The sequence below is a fragment of the Molothrus ater genome, chromosome 5, assembly GCF_012460135.2.
Source record: "Molothrus ater isolate BHLD 08-10-18 breed brown headed cowbird chromosome 5, BPBGC_Mater_1.1, whole genome shotgun sequence".
Lineage (NCBI taxonomy): Eukaryota > Metazoa > Chordata > Aves > Passeriformes > Icteridae > Molothrus > Molothrus ater.
This window is the reverse complement of record NC_050482.2, coordinates 42,598,583-42,616,164: the sequence shown is the minus strand read 5'-3', so window position 1 is coordinate 42,616,164 and position 17,582 is coordinate 42,598,583. Positions and strand designations below refer to the sequence as shown.

The window sequence follows — 17,582 nt, the reverse complement described above, 5'->3', positions numbered from 1 at the left end:
TCTTCCATCACCTTACCTTCTTTGTTCCCAGACAGGGAAATAAGAAAGGCCACTCCCTGAATAGCTATGAACTTTTTTTCATTTACTGCCATTCTTCTGATTACTAGTAAATGCTTATTTGAACTCCCTGAACTCCCAATGACAAGCAGAATTAAATTAGAAAATAGTGTGAAGAGATACTGTGTCCCCAAAGTCTTGAGGTAACGCCATCTGCACCTTTTTCATAGATAAGCATACCAAAAAACTGTCAAACAGGCTCTGAATGGCTCATGCTAAATCTTATACAAACACAGAATAAATACTGTAAATAGAGGAAGTTTGAAGTGTTCAGTGCAGCAGAATAAAAATAAGAATTGTGCTTTTCTGTCTTTGCAAATGAATCCCCCTCTCTGTCCAATCTTGCTTTTAGACAGGCAATTTTTAGTGTCATCTTGGCTTTAAAGTACACTTTAGACAGACCTTTCTACTCTTTGCATGCTAGGCAGGTAGAATGTTTGGGGCTGGTGCAAGAGGATAGGCTGCTGCCTTCTCCCCAAAACTCTGCAGTTAAACACGTTCAGCTGCTCTCAGAGAAGGAATGTCTCCCATTCCCCCAAAGGCTACTCCTAATCCATCTGGAATAGGCATGAAACAGTACAGACAGCTTTTTCTGTTGCCCACTAAGAGCCTTCTAGGGAGGGTATGGTGTATATGAACAAAATGACTCATAACAAGTGCAGCAAAGATGAAGTGTTTTCGCATATTGAACAGGGAATTTCTAAACTTGCATTTTGAGCTGCTGTAGATGTCTAGGCATGTTTAGAAAGATTTGTGTACATAATCTTAAAATTAGTATGCTTTGATACCACTAAGATCAACTAGAACTTAAGGATCAAATGCTTGAATGTGAACCCAATGCTTGCAATAAAAGAGGAATATGATCCAAATGCTCCTTGCATTTTGTGGTGATGCTATCCTAACACAGCATGTAACTTCTGGTTTACAAGGAGAGAATAGGAAGTATGTTGTGCCTCTACATAATTAAGTAATAATACATGTCCTGATTTTCCTTAATGGTCTTGATTATATTCTCTGAGTGAACTGGAGCTGGAGAGAAAGTCAGGTTTTTATTGGAGACTGACTTCTGAATTTGGGCACTAGAGAGTGCAAGAATATAATATTTCTTATGCTATTTTTAGCCTGCTTTCCTGAGGAAATGTACTTTATGAGATTGTGCTGTTTTGTCTGTCACTGTTCTGTCTCCCTAATAATTTCATAATCAGATAATTGGTGGGTTTTTTTTTTTAATGAAATTTGGAAATAAGCAGTTAGAATAAGGAAACATATTAGTGCTATCACTTAAGAAAAAGTCAGTGGATGTGATACTGGAATAGGCATGGAGTAGCTACCGGTGACCCACCCTGTAACAGTGTCTCAACACATATGGAGGGAGCTTGAGTTCCTATAGAACAGGAAGCCTAGGAGAGGGACCTAACAGGAAAAAATTGTACACGTGCACACATACACAAATATTTTCTAAGAAGACAGGCCTTCTAAAACTGGCAAAATTTTACTTTGTGTAGGGCCTTACTCAGGGCAGCTGTGTTTCAGGAATGTTTTTCAAGTTGATCCATGTGTGTATATTGTTCCTTTAGCACATTAGCACATTTCTGGGCACTGGAGGGATGGAAGTTCCAGGTATTATTTCTCACTCAGTTTCCTGAGATACTGTACATGTACACTCTGACCTTGTCTGCTCAAGCAGTGTTTTCCTCTGCTTTGACTGGAAATCTAAGCTGTATTCACAGTTCTCACAGCTGATTCTGCGGCATGCAGAAAATGCCCGACAGCTATCAGCCCACACATCCAATAACAACTGGTTCCTTCCTCTTCCTGGGGAAGAGTAACATCCTCTGAGAAGAAGTGTCCCCTGAGGAATGCAGCAACAGCAGCAAGCCTTTCACACAGGAAATTACTACTATAGCACTTGTAGAAAAGCGTTTCTGTCACTTGGATTGTCAGTCTGTAATGAGCTTCCTGCTGACCTAGATGATGATTTACTACTGATCTAAATGCCATTTGTGAGTCATTTAGCTTAATGGAAGTTAATGAAGTTATCATTCAGTGGTTCTGTTACCCTATAAGCACCTAGTTTAACTTTTTTAATGCAGTAGTACAAATAAAGTTTTCAACTTCTTAGTATTCACAGGACTTTAATAATTCTGAGATTGCACATTTTGTGGGACTAAAAAGCAAGGGAATGCAAAGTTTAGCTAATAATGTGTGTCTCTTAGAGGAGGCTGCAAGATTTTCTTTTTGTGTAAGTTGCACAGTAAAGCTGAGCTACAGATCAGGTATGTCAGAAAGCAAGATTGTAAAGCTAAATACTGCCCTTGAATTACTCTTAGTTCTTAAATATAACTGGAGTATAAGTTTAGCACAGCATGCTTGCAACTGTGGGGTAGAAACTTGACTGAAATTTATATATATTATATTATGACTGAACTTAACTGAAATTTATATATAATATAAATTTATGTATATACTTGAATGAAACTTGTTTATATATAAAACTCATATGTTATTCAAAGTTGTTAAAGCAAGTTTGTTATAAAAGCAAACACTTTAATACTGCTTAAAAATTTTATTTTTTTCCTAAATGACAGTGCTTAAACAAGTGCTAGCAAATTCTATTTATCACTTAGATTAGGGTGATATCTAACCCCAGAGGATGCTTTCTGACTAAAAGCTTGTTTGAGTGTTTTCCAAATATGTTAGTTGTTGCAATACAGTACATCTTTCCTTGAAACCATGCTGCATTACTGTCGAGTTTGCAGTAAGAGATGTAGTTACTTGCTTAATGTGAGATAATGGAGACACTGAGTCACATGAAAAGATTACCTAGGTTACTTAAGACTGAAAAAATGAGACTTTTCAAATAAAATTCAGCAACTAAGGAAGAAAGATTTTCTTCAGCAGATAGGTGTTTGATGTAGAAAAACATCTTGGCTTGCATCTTCCACCAAAACAGTGTGGGGGTTAGAAATTAGGTAGAACAATGCTAAAGGATGATTTCACAATCATTTCAACTTAATGGCTGTTTTTATCTGGTTAATTTCATCCACGTCAATTCCCCGATCTGTTCAGCTGTCCAAACACTAATAGGAGCACAAAGGAGTAATGAGAAAAAATGATTTAGAGATGAAGGAGTAGATCAGAGCTGGCTGTAACCTAACTCTATTGACTGATGTCTGTGGAGCCATGTATCCAGTGTGATTCTGCTGTAATACAAACAGGTGTGTTACATGCATGCAACAGCTGAGTATCTTTCTTAAGTTGTAATGGAAAAAATAGGAGGAAAGGAGGTGGTAGTAATGGTTTCCTTTTGTTCAGGAAGTACATATGTTGGATTCTTTTTTTTTTTTTTTCAGCCTGAGAGGATTCAGATTTTTTCTGTCTGCATGGCTGTAATGTAAACAGCAGGTAACTGAGACTGAATGGAGACAGCTCCATCCTTTTTGCTTGAATTTGGAGCATTGTAAAGCAAAAGCTCTGAGAGTATATGAAGTCAGAGGAAAGCAACTGAGAAACAGTCTATGGTTAGTGATTCTGGAAGAGGAACACTGGATTCTGTTGCATTTTGCAATAAAAAATATTTGGGGGAAAAAATTAGTAGCTGTGTGCTGATGGGTGACACCATCAGCATTACTGCTCTGAAGAGCTGGTTGGTTGGGTTTGGGCTTATTCTTTTTTTCTCTGTATCCCCTGACATATGATACTCTGGTTGTAGCAGTTTGGGTTGTTTGAAGGAGGGAGGTGGGGAGGGGAGAGGTGGTGTCCTCTGGCATGTTCTTACTGCATAGATATTTCCTGTACACCAAAGTGTGAGTTCCGCTCTGCATGTTAGATCCTGAAGTGAAGACATTGCAATGCAACTCTGAGTTAAATACTGCAGTATTTTTATTGTAAAGGAAGACTCCTTACTTGTAACAGGGATTTAAAAGAATTGCTTTATCCTTAAGCTGTTCTTAGATTAACCAGTATCAAATGTTCCTCACTGAAAAGGTTGCTTTTCCAAGATGTTTCTTCCTTCCTTATGTCTCTTGGGAAAGGAATTCAGCGTCCATACTTCCAATTTTTGCTAGTGTAGTGAAATAGTACAATGCTAGTTGCTTAGCAGTTTCAGTTAGTTGCATGTAAGATAGAGTAATTCTTCACTCAGTAACCTTATCATAAAGGTTTATCATTTTGTCCAGTTATGTGTCATAGTAGATATTTTCAACACCTCTGCTTTCTGTAGTTTATTACTCCGTAGTGTATTCTTCTCTGATGCCTTGCATGTGTACATCAAGTTGCATTTTGACAGTTGAAGGAAGTCAGAATGCCAAGTCACCCTGACTGTTTTAGTAGTTTACAGGATGCCTTTTTGTCACCTGTACGTTTGATTTTGCAGATAGCTGGTTATGTTTTGTGTGGGACTAAAACAAGAGCAGATTTCAATGGAGTCACTAAAACCAGTATAATTCTGCAGTGTCTTTCTGATTTAACAGTTTTTGAGGAAACACTAGCAAGATAATTGAGTTCATGATGCATTACAGCCTAAAATGCATTAGTAAAATTGTAGCATGCATATTACGGATATAAAAAAAAGGATGATTCTATCAGTAATAGTTTGACTAAATATTTCTTTAGATAGGTCTTCAGTTTGAAAAACCATTTCTTTTCTGTCCCCTCAAACTGTATTGATGTTAAGCCTTAAATATTTGCTCTATATGCCCTAGGTCAACTTTTTAGTTGATTTTTTGGCTTTTTCCTGACACAGTTCTCATGCTGACTGTGACCCGTGACAATGCAATTCTCCTGTTTATCCTTTATGATTACTGATGGAATTTCAGCTTCCCCACACCCCTGCTATTTTCTCCATAATATTGCAGGATATATTAAAAATCAGTATCATTATTTGACTTGTGAAGTTATTTCCAAACCAATAGTCTTTTTTGCTGTGGTTGGAGTAGAAAGTATTTTGCCAGAAATACAATTACAACATTTATTATCTTCTGAAATGGAAGATAAAAAGATGCCATTAAACACATTAAAAATATGCATAATGCTTTAACATCTCTAGCTAATAGGAATGCTGTTGCTGGGGCTTCTTTTGTTTCTGATACTTTTAAAGTACAAATAATCTTTGAGTTACAGAAATTATTTTTCAAGAGTGAAACAGGCCGGTCAGACCACTCCAAAGTTACATTTCTTGGATATTTGTATGTAATTTTGAAATTTCTCAGTTTCTGTTGTTCCCTAATTTGATTCTATCACAGTAAATTGTAAAACTCAACTGACTTAAGTGCAAAGTTGTTGTGGTGCTACCAAAGCATTTTTTTACAATCCCACCTGTGAACAAAGCAGGACTGAGTATTATTTTTACCTTAACAAATGGGACAGCTTATCCAAACCTTCTGAATATTTACTAATGCTGATCACTGAAATAGCTCAGGATGGACTTTTGCTACTTTCTGCAGGTATTTTGTGAAATCTAATAAAAGCATATAAATTTGACTTTTCAATCAAAATTTTGAAGCTTCATTTTATCCTCATTGGGAGTATTTTTGTGGCACTCTTGTTAAAATGTTTGAAGTTCTTATGAAACCTTCACCATCTACTATAGGTGTAGCATTTCATTAACAAAAACCTTGGTAAAATGCTGAAGAACCATGTTTCTTCTATTACATAGTAAAATATATTTTTATGGCTATAGTCAGAGGATTTCAGTTCTAAGCTATGAAATATTGGACTTCTTTTTTTCTTTTGCAGATAGTAGTATCTGTCTCTTTGGCAAAGTGTTCAAGCAGTTGTGCTGGCCCTGTTGGATTTAACTTTGGACTCTGCTATGTTGGATTGCTAACTTAATTTCAAATGCTTTTAACTCTTTGTTATTTTCCTGTAAGTAATTTGTATTAGAGGAGATTTGACACTTGCTTCTGTGGAGTAAACAAACTCCATGTATTGTCAATAGCCACCTGGTCAAGTGGTATAACCACCTGTGGTTACTGCTGCTCTGAAAGGAAATCAAAGCTGCCAGATCTCATCTAGGAAGAGATTTCTCTGTGAAATTATTGTGTGGACATCCTTCCCCCATAGCATCCCCTAACAGGAGGCAATTTAGGTTCGTCTGTGCAACAAAGTTTTGTTATTACACAAGTTATGGTGATACGAGGTAGCAAAATAAGAAAATTTGTACCATAGCACATACACTTATTCTGACAAAAACCATTGATACAGATGCAGCTCTGCTGGCAGAAAGGAGTTTCTTTTAGCTTTGCATATAACTTTGAAGGAAGTTGTGTGTAGATATGCATATAAGTCTGTATTTATGTAGGGGCTGGCAAACAGCCCCCGAGTGCTCCTGCAGCAGGGGCCCTGCTACAGTGCCAGGGCATGGAGGGAGGCTCTGCAGCACAGGCAGCTCTGCCCTGTGCCAGCCTCCTGCTCTTGAGGAGCACCAGACCCCTGGCTGGAGCCTAGGGACTGCAGCCCTTCTCAGCTTTCTGCAGGGCTGAGGAGAACATTTTTCACAGCCTTCAGTTCTTGTTCTGGCAGAGCCTGTCTATTCTGGATTTTTTGTCTATTCCGTAATTTTTTGTTCATTCTTATTGAGAAGTGGGGTTTAAGACAGAAGTGTGTTCCTTTAGTTCTTCTCCTTTACATACAGTCTAAGTTGTTCAAGATTGGTTTTGCCCCAACAGGTCAAGTATGAAAGCCTTATTTAGGAGAAATCAATTGCATGTTGTAAAGTATATTCTTTTGTTTTATTTTTTTCTCAGGAGTAAACATGCCTTCGATTACTAGAAATGCCTCTGGGTTTGTTGATCAACCTCGTTTCATTGTAAATTCATGTTGAATATGGATATACTTGGTGACTTTGAATGAGATAGAGGAAGTGCTGTCCTTTATATGTAATTTAAGACTCTGTACAACAAAGTCACTGCTACCTGGTATCGTTTCTTTGTAAAGTTCAGTTAGACTTTACTAGCTAGGTATTGGTCTAAAGGCTTTCATTCAGTTTTTTTAGGTAGGGGAAAGAGGACAGAAAGGAGTCATGAGCAGGCAAGCCAGAAGAATGGCTGTCATTTCTCTGATTAGGTATGTTCCTGGTGAGGATGCTCTACTCTCACTCATACCCTGCCTCCTTCCTCCCATGTGCTTGATGCCCTCTGTCAACCCTCACAATCTGCTATTTGAAGTACAGGGAGTTTGCTCACATGCTAGGAAAGTCCTAGGGTTTTTATACCTTTGTTTTTATTCATTAACATTTGTAATATCAAAAATAGCAGAATATTCTATTTATAGTGGTAGAAAGGAGACCTTGTCCACATAGAGTTATTTACTATCGTTACTTCCTTCTAGTAAGCGTTTCATTATATTTCCAGTTTCTGTTGCAAGTATTCCTCCTGCCCTCCTTTAGCTTTTCTCTGCCCTGGAATGGATAAGAAGTTCAAGCAGAGTTTGTAATACAGTTTTTATAGAGCTCTATGCAGGTAAAAAGAAACCATCATGGCAACTTTTTTTCAATTACAGCCATAAGATGTCCCCTTGGGTATGCACGCAAGCAGTCCAAAGTAATTTGCCTAAATTAAACATGACTACTTTATTTCATAATTGTAAATAGTAGGAAATGCTTCTATAGTGTCATGTTATTTCTCCTTAGTTTTGCAAAGCTTCTTGCTGAAGCTGAAGATATACTGGAGGTAATTGATTACCTTTCTTTGCCTTTCTTCTATAGGGTACATTTTTATATTTTGGTGCCTGTGGTGCAAGTGTTTTTATAACTTATGAAAGTGTTTGAGTATAGTCTTCCTGACCTGTTACATTAGAATTGACATCCTGACAGGGGATTCTCACCTTTGGAAATTGAACCTCCAATGATTTTTGCCTGGTTTGTTTTGGATGTTTATGATACGCTTTGAGGTTTTTTATTTGGTTGTTTTGTTGGGGGCTTTTTTTGTTCGTTTGTTGTTTTGTGAGGTTTTTTGTTCAGTTGGTTTTTAATTATCAATTCCTAACTTTTCATCAGTATTGCTTGTTTTTTGGGGGAAAATACTTAGCTTTTTCTAAAAGTTTAAACTCATACAGACTGTGCAGAGTACTATTAATATTAGAAATTAACATCAATGAGCAAATTAGAAAAAATCACCTGGTTTTAAGTAAAGTTTATTACTGATGATCTGAGAGTTTAGAAATAAGTATTTCAGGAATATTATTAATTTCTAACTGGATGCACTCAAACATTCACAGACTTCTAAGAAGTTTTTATTAGAGAAATAGAAATAATTTTTAAATTTTTTTTGGAGAAAACAAGGGTTATTATGTGCTCATTTTCAGTGCTTTCTTGAATGGATGGAATACGGAGAAAATATTTTTGGTCTTTACTAGAATCTGTATATATGGAATTATAAAATAGTGAGTGCATTGGATGTACTGTTTTACAGGGTTTTCTCAAACCAGAAGCAGCACTCTGGGAAAAAGATGACATAAGAAAACTGTGTAGTCAGTTTCTCAATATGTGTGTGAAAGGTTGCTTGTAAAATGTGATGTAATTTCTTTGCCTAGAACTTTCAGGATATCTTGAGATGTGCCTATGGTCAGGGTAGTTTATTATTTCATGCCATCACAGGAATACTAAATTCAGTATAGCTGTCATCCTGATAGAAATAAATAAATAAATCTGATTAATCAGACCATAGCTGTAAGTGCATCAGGATTTCAGTTAATTTTCTACAGATAATTAGATAAAAAACTCCACCAAAGTAAGCTAAGAGTTTTCATTGCTTTGTACTGGCCTTCTGGCCTCTATAAACTCAGTTAGCTTCAGGCTGAATTTGCTGTTTTCAAGACTTAAAGTGTTATGCTCTTCCATCTAAGGTGGAAGTGCCTGTTGTGCTAAAGAATACAGTCTGATAGTTTGGCCTGTTTTATTGGCTGTGAGTTTGTAACCTGGTACTACTGCTTATGATCAGCCTCTAAACTGAAGGGTGTGCTACCTTCAGGAGTCCTTCCAGGTGTTTCCATGTCAGACTGGATGTGATGCACTTCTGTTAAGTGCACTTTAAATTTTTTATTTCAGCTTGGGCATTTTTTTAAAAGCTGGAGAAGACTCTGATGTGTAAGACGACATGAAAGACTTTGATTGAAGTGTGAGAGTCTGTATTACAAGTTCTGAAAGTGGACTGCTCAAGCTAGAAGTGCTTAGTAGAACTTAGCTCTGGATGCACCACATAGTTTATCTGTATTTTACTGCTTGAATGCAAAACTTCATTAAAATTTGCAAATAAACGATTCCAGAGATACCTTATCAGAATACATGGGGCAGCAAGCCACAGTTGGCACATGGCAAGTTGTTGCTGTGCATGCAAGAGGAGAGGAAATGAAGAGTGCTGTCATCAGCTGAAACTACAGGGAAGTTTTCTTCAGTAGGAGCTGATAAAACAGATTGTGATTCAACATACTCAGTCTTCGACTAATAGATCAGAGAGCTGTTTTATGTGGATCACTCATGAACCAAAAAAAATAATTTCAAAGCAGAAGAAGTGATCTGTGAGTAATTATATCCTACAAAAACCCAGCCCCCCCAAAAAACAAAAACAACAACAACAAAAAAAACCAAACAAACAAAAAAAAAAACCACCAAAAAACCAACCAACCAAACAAAAAAACCCCAACTCTTGAATGGTTAAATTTAGCATTTCCACAGTGAACCATTTTTATATGAGAGTAGGTTCACAAGAGGAAGAAAAAAGTAGTGATAATGATAGTACTGTTTCTCCCAAAAATTTCCCATGATTTCAAATAACCAAAAGACTCAGGAATTCAATATCTGGTAAGGTGGGACACTACTCTGTTATGCCTTTGCTCTTTGATTTGTTTGAGCCTAATGCTCTACTTATGACTAATTATTTGTAGTTGTTTTAATCACAGTATCAGAAATATTTTACTATTAGTAGGCAAATGTACCATGTGTTCAAAATTTAAAGGTTTAATTTTAAAAAGCAGACCATGCCAATTTTTGTGATTCATTAGGAAGCTTACCAATGTCACTTTTTTATAAGCCCATCTTAATTATAAGATTCTAAGACATGCTTTTAGAAACTCTGGTCTGTAGTTTCCAAATTTGGAGCTCATAGAGGATGGAAGCCTGTTGATAGGCAATTGTGTGAGAGAGACTTGTATTTTTTCTTTTTTTCTTATTTCCCTTGAGGGATTTTTTTTTTTTATTTCTATAAATAAAACTGCTCAGGCATCCTTATATATGGATGCATTTTACTCAGATTCTATTCTTAACAGTTATGAAGCAAAGGGAGGCTGGGATGCAGTGTTTGTGTCTATGTGCTGTGTGAATGTTTCATGGGAAAACGTTTGGGAACAGGCAGAGGTGATAAGGTTATGTGTAAGGATTTTTCACAAATTGATCAAGTACCACCCACAGAGTTTTGGCTATTTTGCTTGACAGAAAACAAAGATGTGCAATTATGGTTTGCTGTTTGTGACATCATTTTATAAGCTAAATTTAATTTTCTGCTGAACATCCGCTGGTAATGTCATGGTAATAACTTCCTATTGATTAATTAAATCTGTTCCTTCTCCTCCTTATTTGTAACTTGCATGAAGTTGCCCAAATGTGAGTTTATGTTATTACTAATGGTGTTTGAATGGAAACACTGTACACATTTTAATTTTCTTCTTTGCTTTGCTCAGAAGTAACAATTTAAAATTGATTGCCTTATTAAAATTTATTCTCTCAAAATAAGCTATAGCTTTGATGACTCTCAGAATAGTTTGGGTATTTTTTAATATGAGACATTTTTACTACATTGCTGGTGACATACAGAATTGTTGTTTATGACTTGGTAGCATTTCAAGTACTTTAGAAAGGGGCTAATTTGAAGGAAAGACAACATATAATTCTTGAAACTTTTCATTTGAAATAGACTTTGAGTAGAAAGACTTTCTTTAAAAGGAACTTCATTTAAACTGAAATGTGCTGAATAAAAGTGTTGGACATGAACTAACTGGTATCCAAAAGTAAAGGAAATCTTTGAGACCTGTGTCACTCCTTTACAGCAAGGTTTTGGCATTTCAGTGTTGTGTTAGATTTCAGCCATTTCGGACCCTTTGCTGAGCTGGAGGAGATTGTAAAGTTAGATATTAGGAAAGGTTAAGATATAAAACAGATAACCTTAAAATTACAGCAGCATACTTGATGTCTGATAGTATTTAAAAAAGTCTCTACGAATTTCCAGACTATGATAAAAATAACCATTTTGGGCACAGGTTAGATAAGTTGAAAATTTGAAACAGTCTTTTTTCATTTCTCTTACAAATTTTGAAAGCTCAGTTATTTGCTTATCTTGTTTGAGTTTTGACAAACATCAAGGTCTTTGTCTTATTTCTGTAAATGCTTTTATGTTGTTTTGTACTTCCAAATCTTTGAATATGTAGCAGAAAAATCTCAATTTGCTGCTTAACCCAGTAAATTATAAGAGGACTTTTCCATTACTCTGACTTGCAGTGCTGGTAGCAGTTTACTGAGATACAAAACATTCTTTCAGATCTATTTGTCTGATATATTGAAGTTTGGATCAATTTTGCTGTAGGAAGGAAGTGGTGAGACTTTTAGTAGCTTAGCATTTGCTGTGTTTACTGAATTGATAGCTTTCCTCCTTGGGTTGAAATAATCTCTCTTGCTTCAGACTTTACCTGACAATGCTAGGATAACAGAAATCAGTGGAAGTGATGTCAGTAAATGCCTTGGTGCTATCAAACCTTGAGATGGCTTCACTCTGGCTTTGTTACCATTGCCTGGGTATGTGCCCCTGTCTCTCCTAACCATGCTCTGCACTTCTTGGGTTCTTGCCTGGGGGCTTGAGACCTGTCCTGCAGAATGTAACTGCACAATGGAACTTTTAACCCAGAGAGGATTGTAAGACTTTCTTTTTTTGCTCTCTTACCTCACCACAGTCTCTCCTTTCAGCTGTTTCCCACCACACAGGACTGTGCAGAATCACACTGAAGACACAGGAATGTTATTGTGGATAATGCAGCAGTATAAGTTCACAATAATATTGATATGATTTAGTATTATTTAAATTTAAAATAGTTGATGTCTGATAGTATTTAAAAAAGTCTGTCATTGTTGCAGTATTTAATCCATCAGTCTCTGATCATACGTGAGTCAAAGGCAAGGTCAACTACATGGAAATCATTCTTGACAGAAACTCATCAACATACCTAGGTGATCTTGTAAAAGTCTGCTAATAATTCTGCCTAGCAATTTACATTCTACAAGATTATTTTAGAGACTTAGGAGATTTTTTTTAAAATGTTTGACAATGATTTTTAATACCCTCTATTTTGAAAATCTGTTCAGCCTTGCAACATAAATATATTTTGGGCACATTGTAAATATTGTGTATTTTAAATACATCAGGTGAGACTAAAATTTGCCCTTTGCAAAGCTAATAGATATTTTCGTGGGCTGTCAAATTCCAGAGAAATAGTTTAATTGGAACTATTTTAAAGGTTTATTTTGTAAATGTAGATATATCAAATGTAATCAGAAATAGTAAAACCTGACTACTGCAATTTATTTTAGTGTGTAAGTAAACTAAAGTTGTCTGAAGATATAAGAAGTTTTTAAAGAAATCTCAATAAGTCATTAATTATTCAGGTAAACTTGTTGTGAAGGACTTTCTAATGAATTAGTGATGATTTAACCTTTCATGACTCAAAAATACCATTAAGAACTTCAAGGCACAGACAAAACCAAATTGGTGGGGAAGATCATGCTCTCTCACTTACCCTGAAGCAAAGTTTACATGTCAAAGTTTTTTCTCTCAACATTGCATTGTGTGGATCTTCTCTGTTGTTTCCTTCTCCCATTTTCTGAAAGAATCAATTTTTCAAAAAGTACCATCACTGAACAAACAACTGAACACTACTTTTTTAAAAAGCTGAAATAAGAGGTTAGTTCATACTAAACAAAGGTTTCATACCATGAAGTTGGAAGAAGCGCTTGTGGTTGTCTAGTAACATACGGATTTTTCATCTGTATGACTACTCTGAGTGAATTTCTTTGTCAACCAGGGCTGTCTTTTTGAAGAAAATGCCCCTCATTCATTGTATTTATTCAAGCCCTAGTGGTACATCACATAGCTCTTCAATCATATGTACCTGAAACATGTACCTAAAGACTGCTAAGATTTCCCTTATTGCCTCATCCATCACAGCTGGAATTCTCTCTTAGGTCAGAACAAATTGAAGTGTTATGAATTGAACCTGGTACAAAAAGCAAATCTGAGGGTCCTTGTGTGTATGCATACATATATATATATATATATATATATATATATATATGTGTGTGTGTGTGTGTGTGTATGTAGATTTTTTTTTTTAATTAAAAGCCTAACTTTTGGCTATCCTGTCTATCTTATGATGTGGTTCCACTTAAATGAAGACAAAGGCAGCTGAATCTTCAAATTATGTTTCTGTATTCAAGGATGTTGGCAAAAGTGAAGAACTGCCGAGTCCCTCTGCTTCTCCCTCAGCAAGAAGTTCAAAAAGGAAGGCAGAGCGTGAGAGTGGGTCAGCTGTGCTTAGTGCGGAACAGCACAGAGGCATCTCTTCCTCCGTGGACTGGGCTTTGGACCACATTGTGGGCCAGCTAGAGATGCTAACTCTAGTAAGTATGCAATAACAGGTGATGCTTGCAGTGCAAAATGACAGTGCTATCAAAGGGCAGCAGTAGCCTGGAGTCATGTTCATAAATCAGAACATTAAAGACTATGGGGTTATTTTGAATAGCTGTATAGTCAAGTGAATGTTTGTGTTTTCCTTTCAAAGATATTGATTGCATGTGTTGTGTTTGCCAAAGTGCAAGCTTCCTGGTACATAACCATAAAGATTGTTGCTGTATTTTTAACTCTGGCTGAAGAGAATCACTGTTTTTCAGTAGTAAAATCTGGGTAGTTTTGTCAGAAGCCAGTTGTTTAGCAGACATTCCAGCTGGAACAATCACACACTAGCAGGGGATGAACAAAGTAAATTGGCAATGTACCATTAAATCCCTTTCCCAACTTAGTGTGTGAGGTGTCCGCTTAGGTAGGAATCCAAGCAGTGTAGTAAGTCCTTGTGCCAATGAAACTGCACAAATACTCAGTCACAGTCAGTGACTCTGAGTCACTTGTTTGCAAATGCTCAATACATCTTTTTAATCCAGATTTAGCTTATAGTTTCAGATACTTCTTTGTAGTCTGTAATATATTGACATTAAATCACTTCAAAATGGAGCAGCTAAGGGTTTTTTTTTCTGTGTTCTTTTGCAATATATATGTTAAGTAGGAAGAAACAGTTTTTGAGAAGTATGGAGTCAAGTCATGAGTTAGAAATTATTTGTGTAGTAAGTTGTAAAGAAACTGCCAGCCTGGGTCCAAAAACCTACTTCTTCCGCTGAAAATAATATCATGGAGAATTAATGCCTTTTAATAGTATATTTTTTTGTCACTTCCTTTTCTTGGGGATGCCTTAAAAGTTTCTTTTCGTTTTTTGAAAGATATCGTTTGTGGTCACAGGGATGGCTGTTTTTCTATTGGAATATGGATGCAACTTTCACATAGTATTTCAGAGTACTTTACAGTATACATGTATGAATTTCTCTTTCTCAGTGAAAATGTTTTGTGAAAACAAAAGCCTTTAGACAATCTCCATGGAGGTAAAGCTGTAATTTTTAAATACAGTTGTAAATAGTGGATTAGCTAAGGAGAAGCCATCTTACAGTATTTTTTCCTGTTGAGTTAAAATTATTTTTCTTATGTTGCGCGCTTTTATAATACTGTGTGAATAATATAAAGCCAGTTGAAATTATTCTCTTCTTCATGCAGACCATTTCAGTCCTGGAAGAACGTCTTACTTGTACAGAAGATAAATTGAAAGAATGCATAAAAGATCAGCAAAAAATGTTGCTTAAGGGAAAACAGAACTAATAAAATAGGAAAATGAACTATGTTGATGAGTATGTTTCATAAAATCACAAGGAATGTTTCTTCACTGGATTTTGCTGTAAGCAGAAACATCAAATCAAAGTAATAAAAATGGAAGAAATTTGAAAAAAAAATTTCAAACATTGGTAGCAAGCAGATATTCTGGTTATCTATTTAATGAAATGTAACCCAATCAAAACTACAACTTTCTAAATAATTTCCATTGAACATTCCCGAACTCTTACTTCAACCTAACAAGATATTTGCATATAACTAAGCCACTAACTACATACTTTTTAGATGAATAGCAGTTATTATGGAGGTTACCACTGTGCAGATTTTTAAACTCAGTCAACGATGTTTTTAAAAATAATGTTCTTTGTGCTAAGACAACATTACTGAAACACCTAAATTAAGTAAGACATAATAGAGGTGCCAGAGGTGTTCTTTGTCCCTTACATATTCTCAAGTGTTTTACCAAAAAGTAGTGTGTTATTCTTTATCTTCTCAGCATTTTAGTAATGATTGCAAGAAGGTGTAGTTTGAAAACTTTTAGTTACAAATGCAGGAATTAAGTCACTGTAACTTAGAAGATATAATTGCATCTATGTGAATCCAGCTGCAAAACATGAGTTTTGATGCACTTGAACGCTTCTGCTTATCATATCCCCATCAAAATTCACTTTTCATATTTATGAAAACAAAAGTGAGCTTTATACTTCTGAAGAATATATTTGAACCAAACACAAAAATTTGCAAAATCTAGATCATAAATACAAAAGATTCTTATCCCATAAGAATGTCCACGTGTGCTCAAGCTTTGCGTGCTGTGAATGTACCTGATCAAGTAATGCATTGTGAATGCAGACCTAAGTCAGGAAAAACTTTGCAGTGTATGATGATTTGAGTTTTATTTTTAATAAAAATGCAATTCTTAGAAATATGATTTGGGGTCTTATTTAATGGAAAAATATATATTTTCTTTATGTCAGTCTATTTTTTAAAATGTCAATTGCAGAACACCTGTTGTAAATCCACAGTAAAAACTAGGTAATCATGCATTTCTGTAACTTTACATGTCTGTTGAAAAATAGGACACTTGGAATGGGGAAGCACTTTAATCCAATTCTCACCCGACTGTATATATAGATAAAGCCCATTTCCCAGGCTGAACCTCATTAACATCAGCAGAGTTCAACTTTAGTACACAAGCTCACTGTGTAAATATGACTGCAGCTCAGGCCACAGAAATGTGCAGTCAATTTTTCTTGTATAACTTATTTTCTCTTTCAGCAACCATCTTTGATAGCCAGACATCATCTCACTTCCTTTGTTAACTCTGATTTTTACCAATATGTACTCAATATTTGCAGTTCAGTCTTGAGTTCTACTGGTTATGGCAAAGAAGCAATCTCTTATAAAATTTTTGGATGCAACTGTTTCTAGGCAGCATCCTAACCACAGATTTTTTTGTCAGAGAATGGTCATATGTATTCCAGCCTGACCTTTGATTATGCAATTGTTTATACTACTACATAACACAAAGTTATATAAATGCTGTCTTTTGGATCAAATGTACTTCACTTTATGAATTTGCAAATACTCTTGTGGTTTTTGTCTTTTCTTGTCTCCATTAGAAGACACAAAACCATGTAGCTATTAAAATTTTTGCTTATTTCGTGTTTTCTCTTGGTGGAATATATATATATATATATATATATATCTATATATATATGTCTTAAATCTGCAGATTTTTCTTTTAAGTTTTTTTCAGGATTATTTAATCAATAAGATTTGGATATTTCTTTTACTTCCATATTTTTAAATAAAATCTCTGCTGAATTTTTCCCTTCTGCCTTAGCTCCTGTCACTAATCCCTCTACCTTTTCAGTACCTATTATCTGGAGCCTTTACTACTTAATCCAGTTTATTGCTCCGTTGTTTGTGCATCTGGTGAGTCAACATAACATTCCCAAATTAAGACATGTTATTCTGTTGGGTGGTCTGTTGATACTGAAACTCAACATGATGACACTTGGGAGAATGTCTGGTCATGGTTGGTTGAAAACAGGATGGATGTATTTTCCTCAAGCTGTGATGGCTTTTCTAAAACACAGCCACAACCATCTAACATGATGTTTCTTTTCAAAAAGCATTGATGTGGGCTAGTTATCTTATTCTCTTCATCCATATAACTTCTAATAAAGTTTTGGAGCAGAAATACTTCTTTTAAAAGCACCTGCCAAGGCTGTTAAACTCTTAGAAGCATTTACTCTAAAGTTTGTACTCTGTCAAGTAACTGGTGATTTGACTAATTTGAATTATAAAACTAGAGGAAAATGACTGCTGTTTAGTCTTAGTTGTGCTTTTGCACTATGTGAAAATAATTGCATGGATCTTATAATTATGAGAATTATATTTGTATTGGAGACTGCATTGAAGTACTGATAGCCCAAACTTGTTCTAAACAAGCTGAACAATGTACCTGATGCAGTACAGTCTCCCTCAGGCTAAATTATCCCTCTGATACTAAATATAAATAGACCCCCCTGCTGGAGAAAGACTACTTCC

The 17,582-nt window shown here is 35.6% G+C and overlaps 1 protein-coding gene across 1 annotated transcript in view; it reads left to right on the top strand.

Annotated features, from left to right (window-relative positions):
* POC1B (POC1 centriolar protein B) overlaps nucleotides 1-15,952 on the top strand; it is a 47,378-nt gene extending 31,426 nt beyond the window's left edge. The window contains 2 exon segments of the mRNA XM_036401322.2: nucleotides 13,532-13,714; nucleotides 14,913-15,952. Coding sequence (XP_036257215.1) covers nucleotides 13,532-13,714; nucleotides 14,913-15,014 — 285 coding nt within the window. The 3' untranslated portion in view covers nucleotides 15,015-15,952.
* Nucleotides 15,953-17,582: the final 1,630 nt, after the last annotated feature.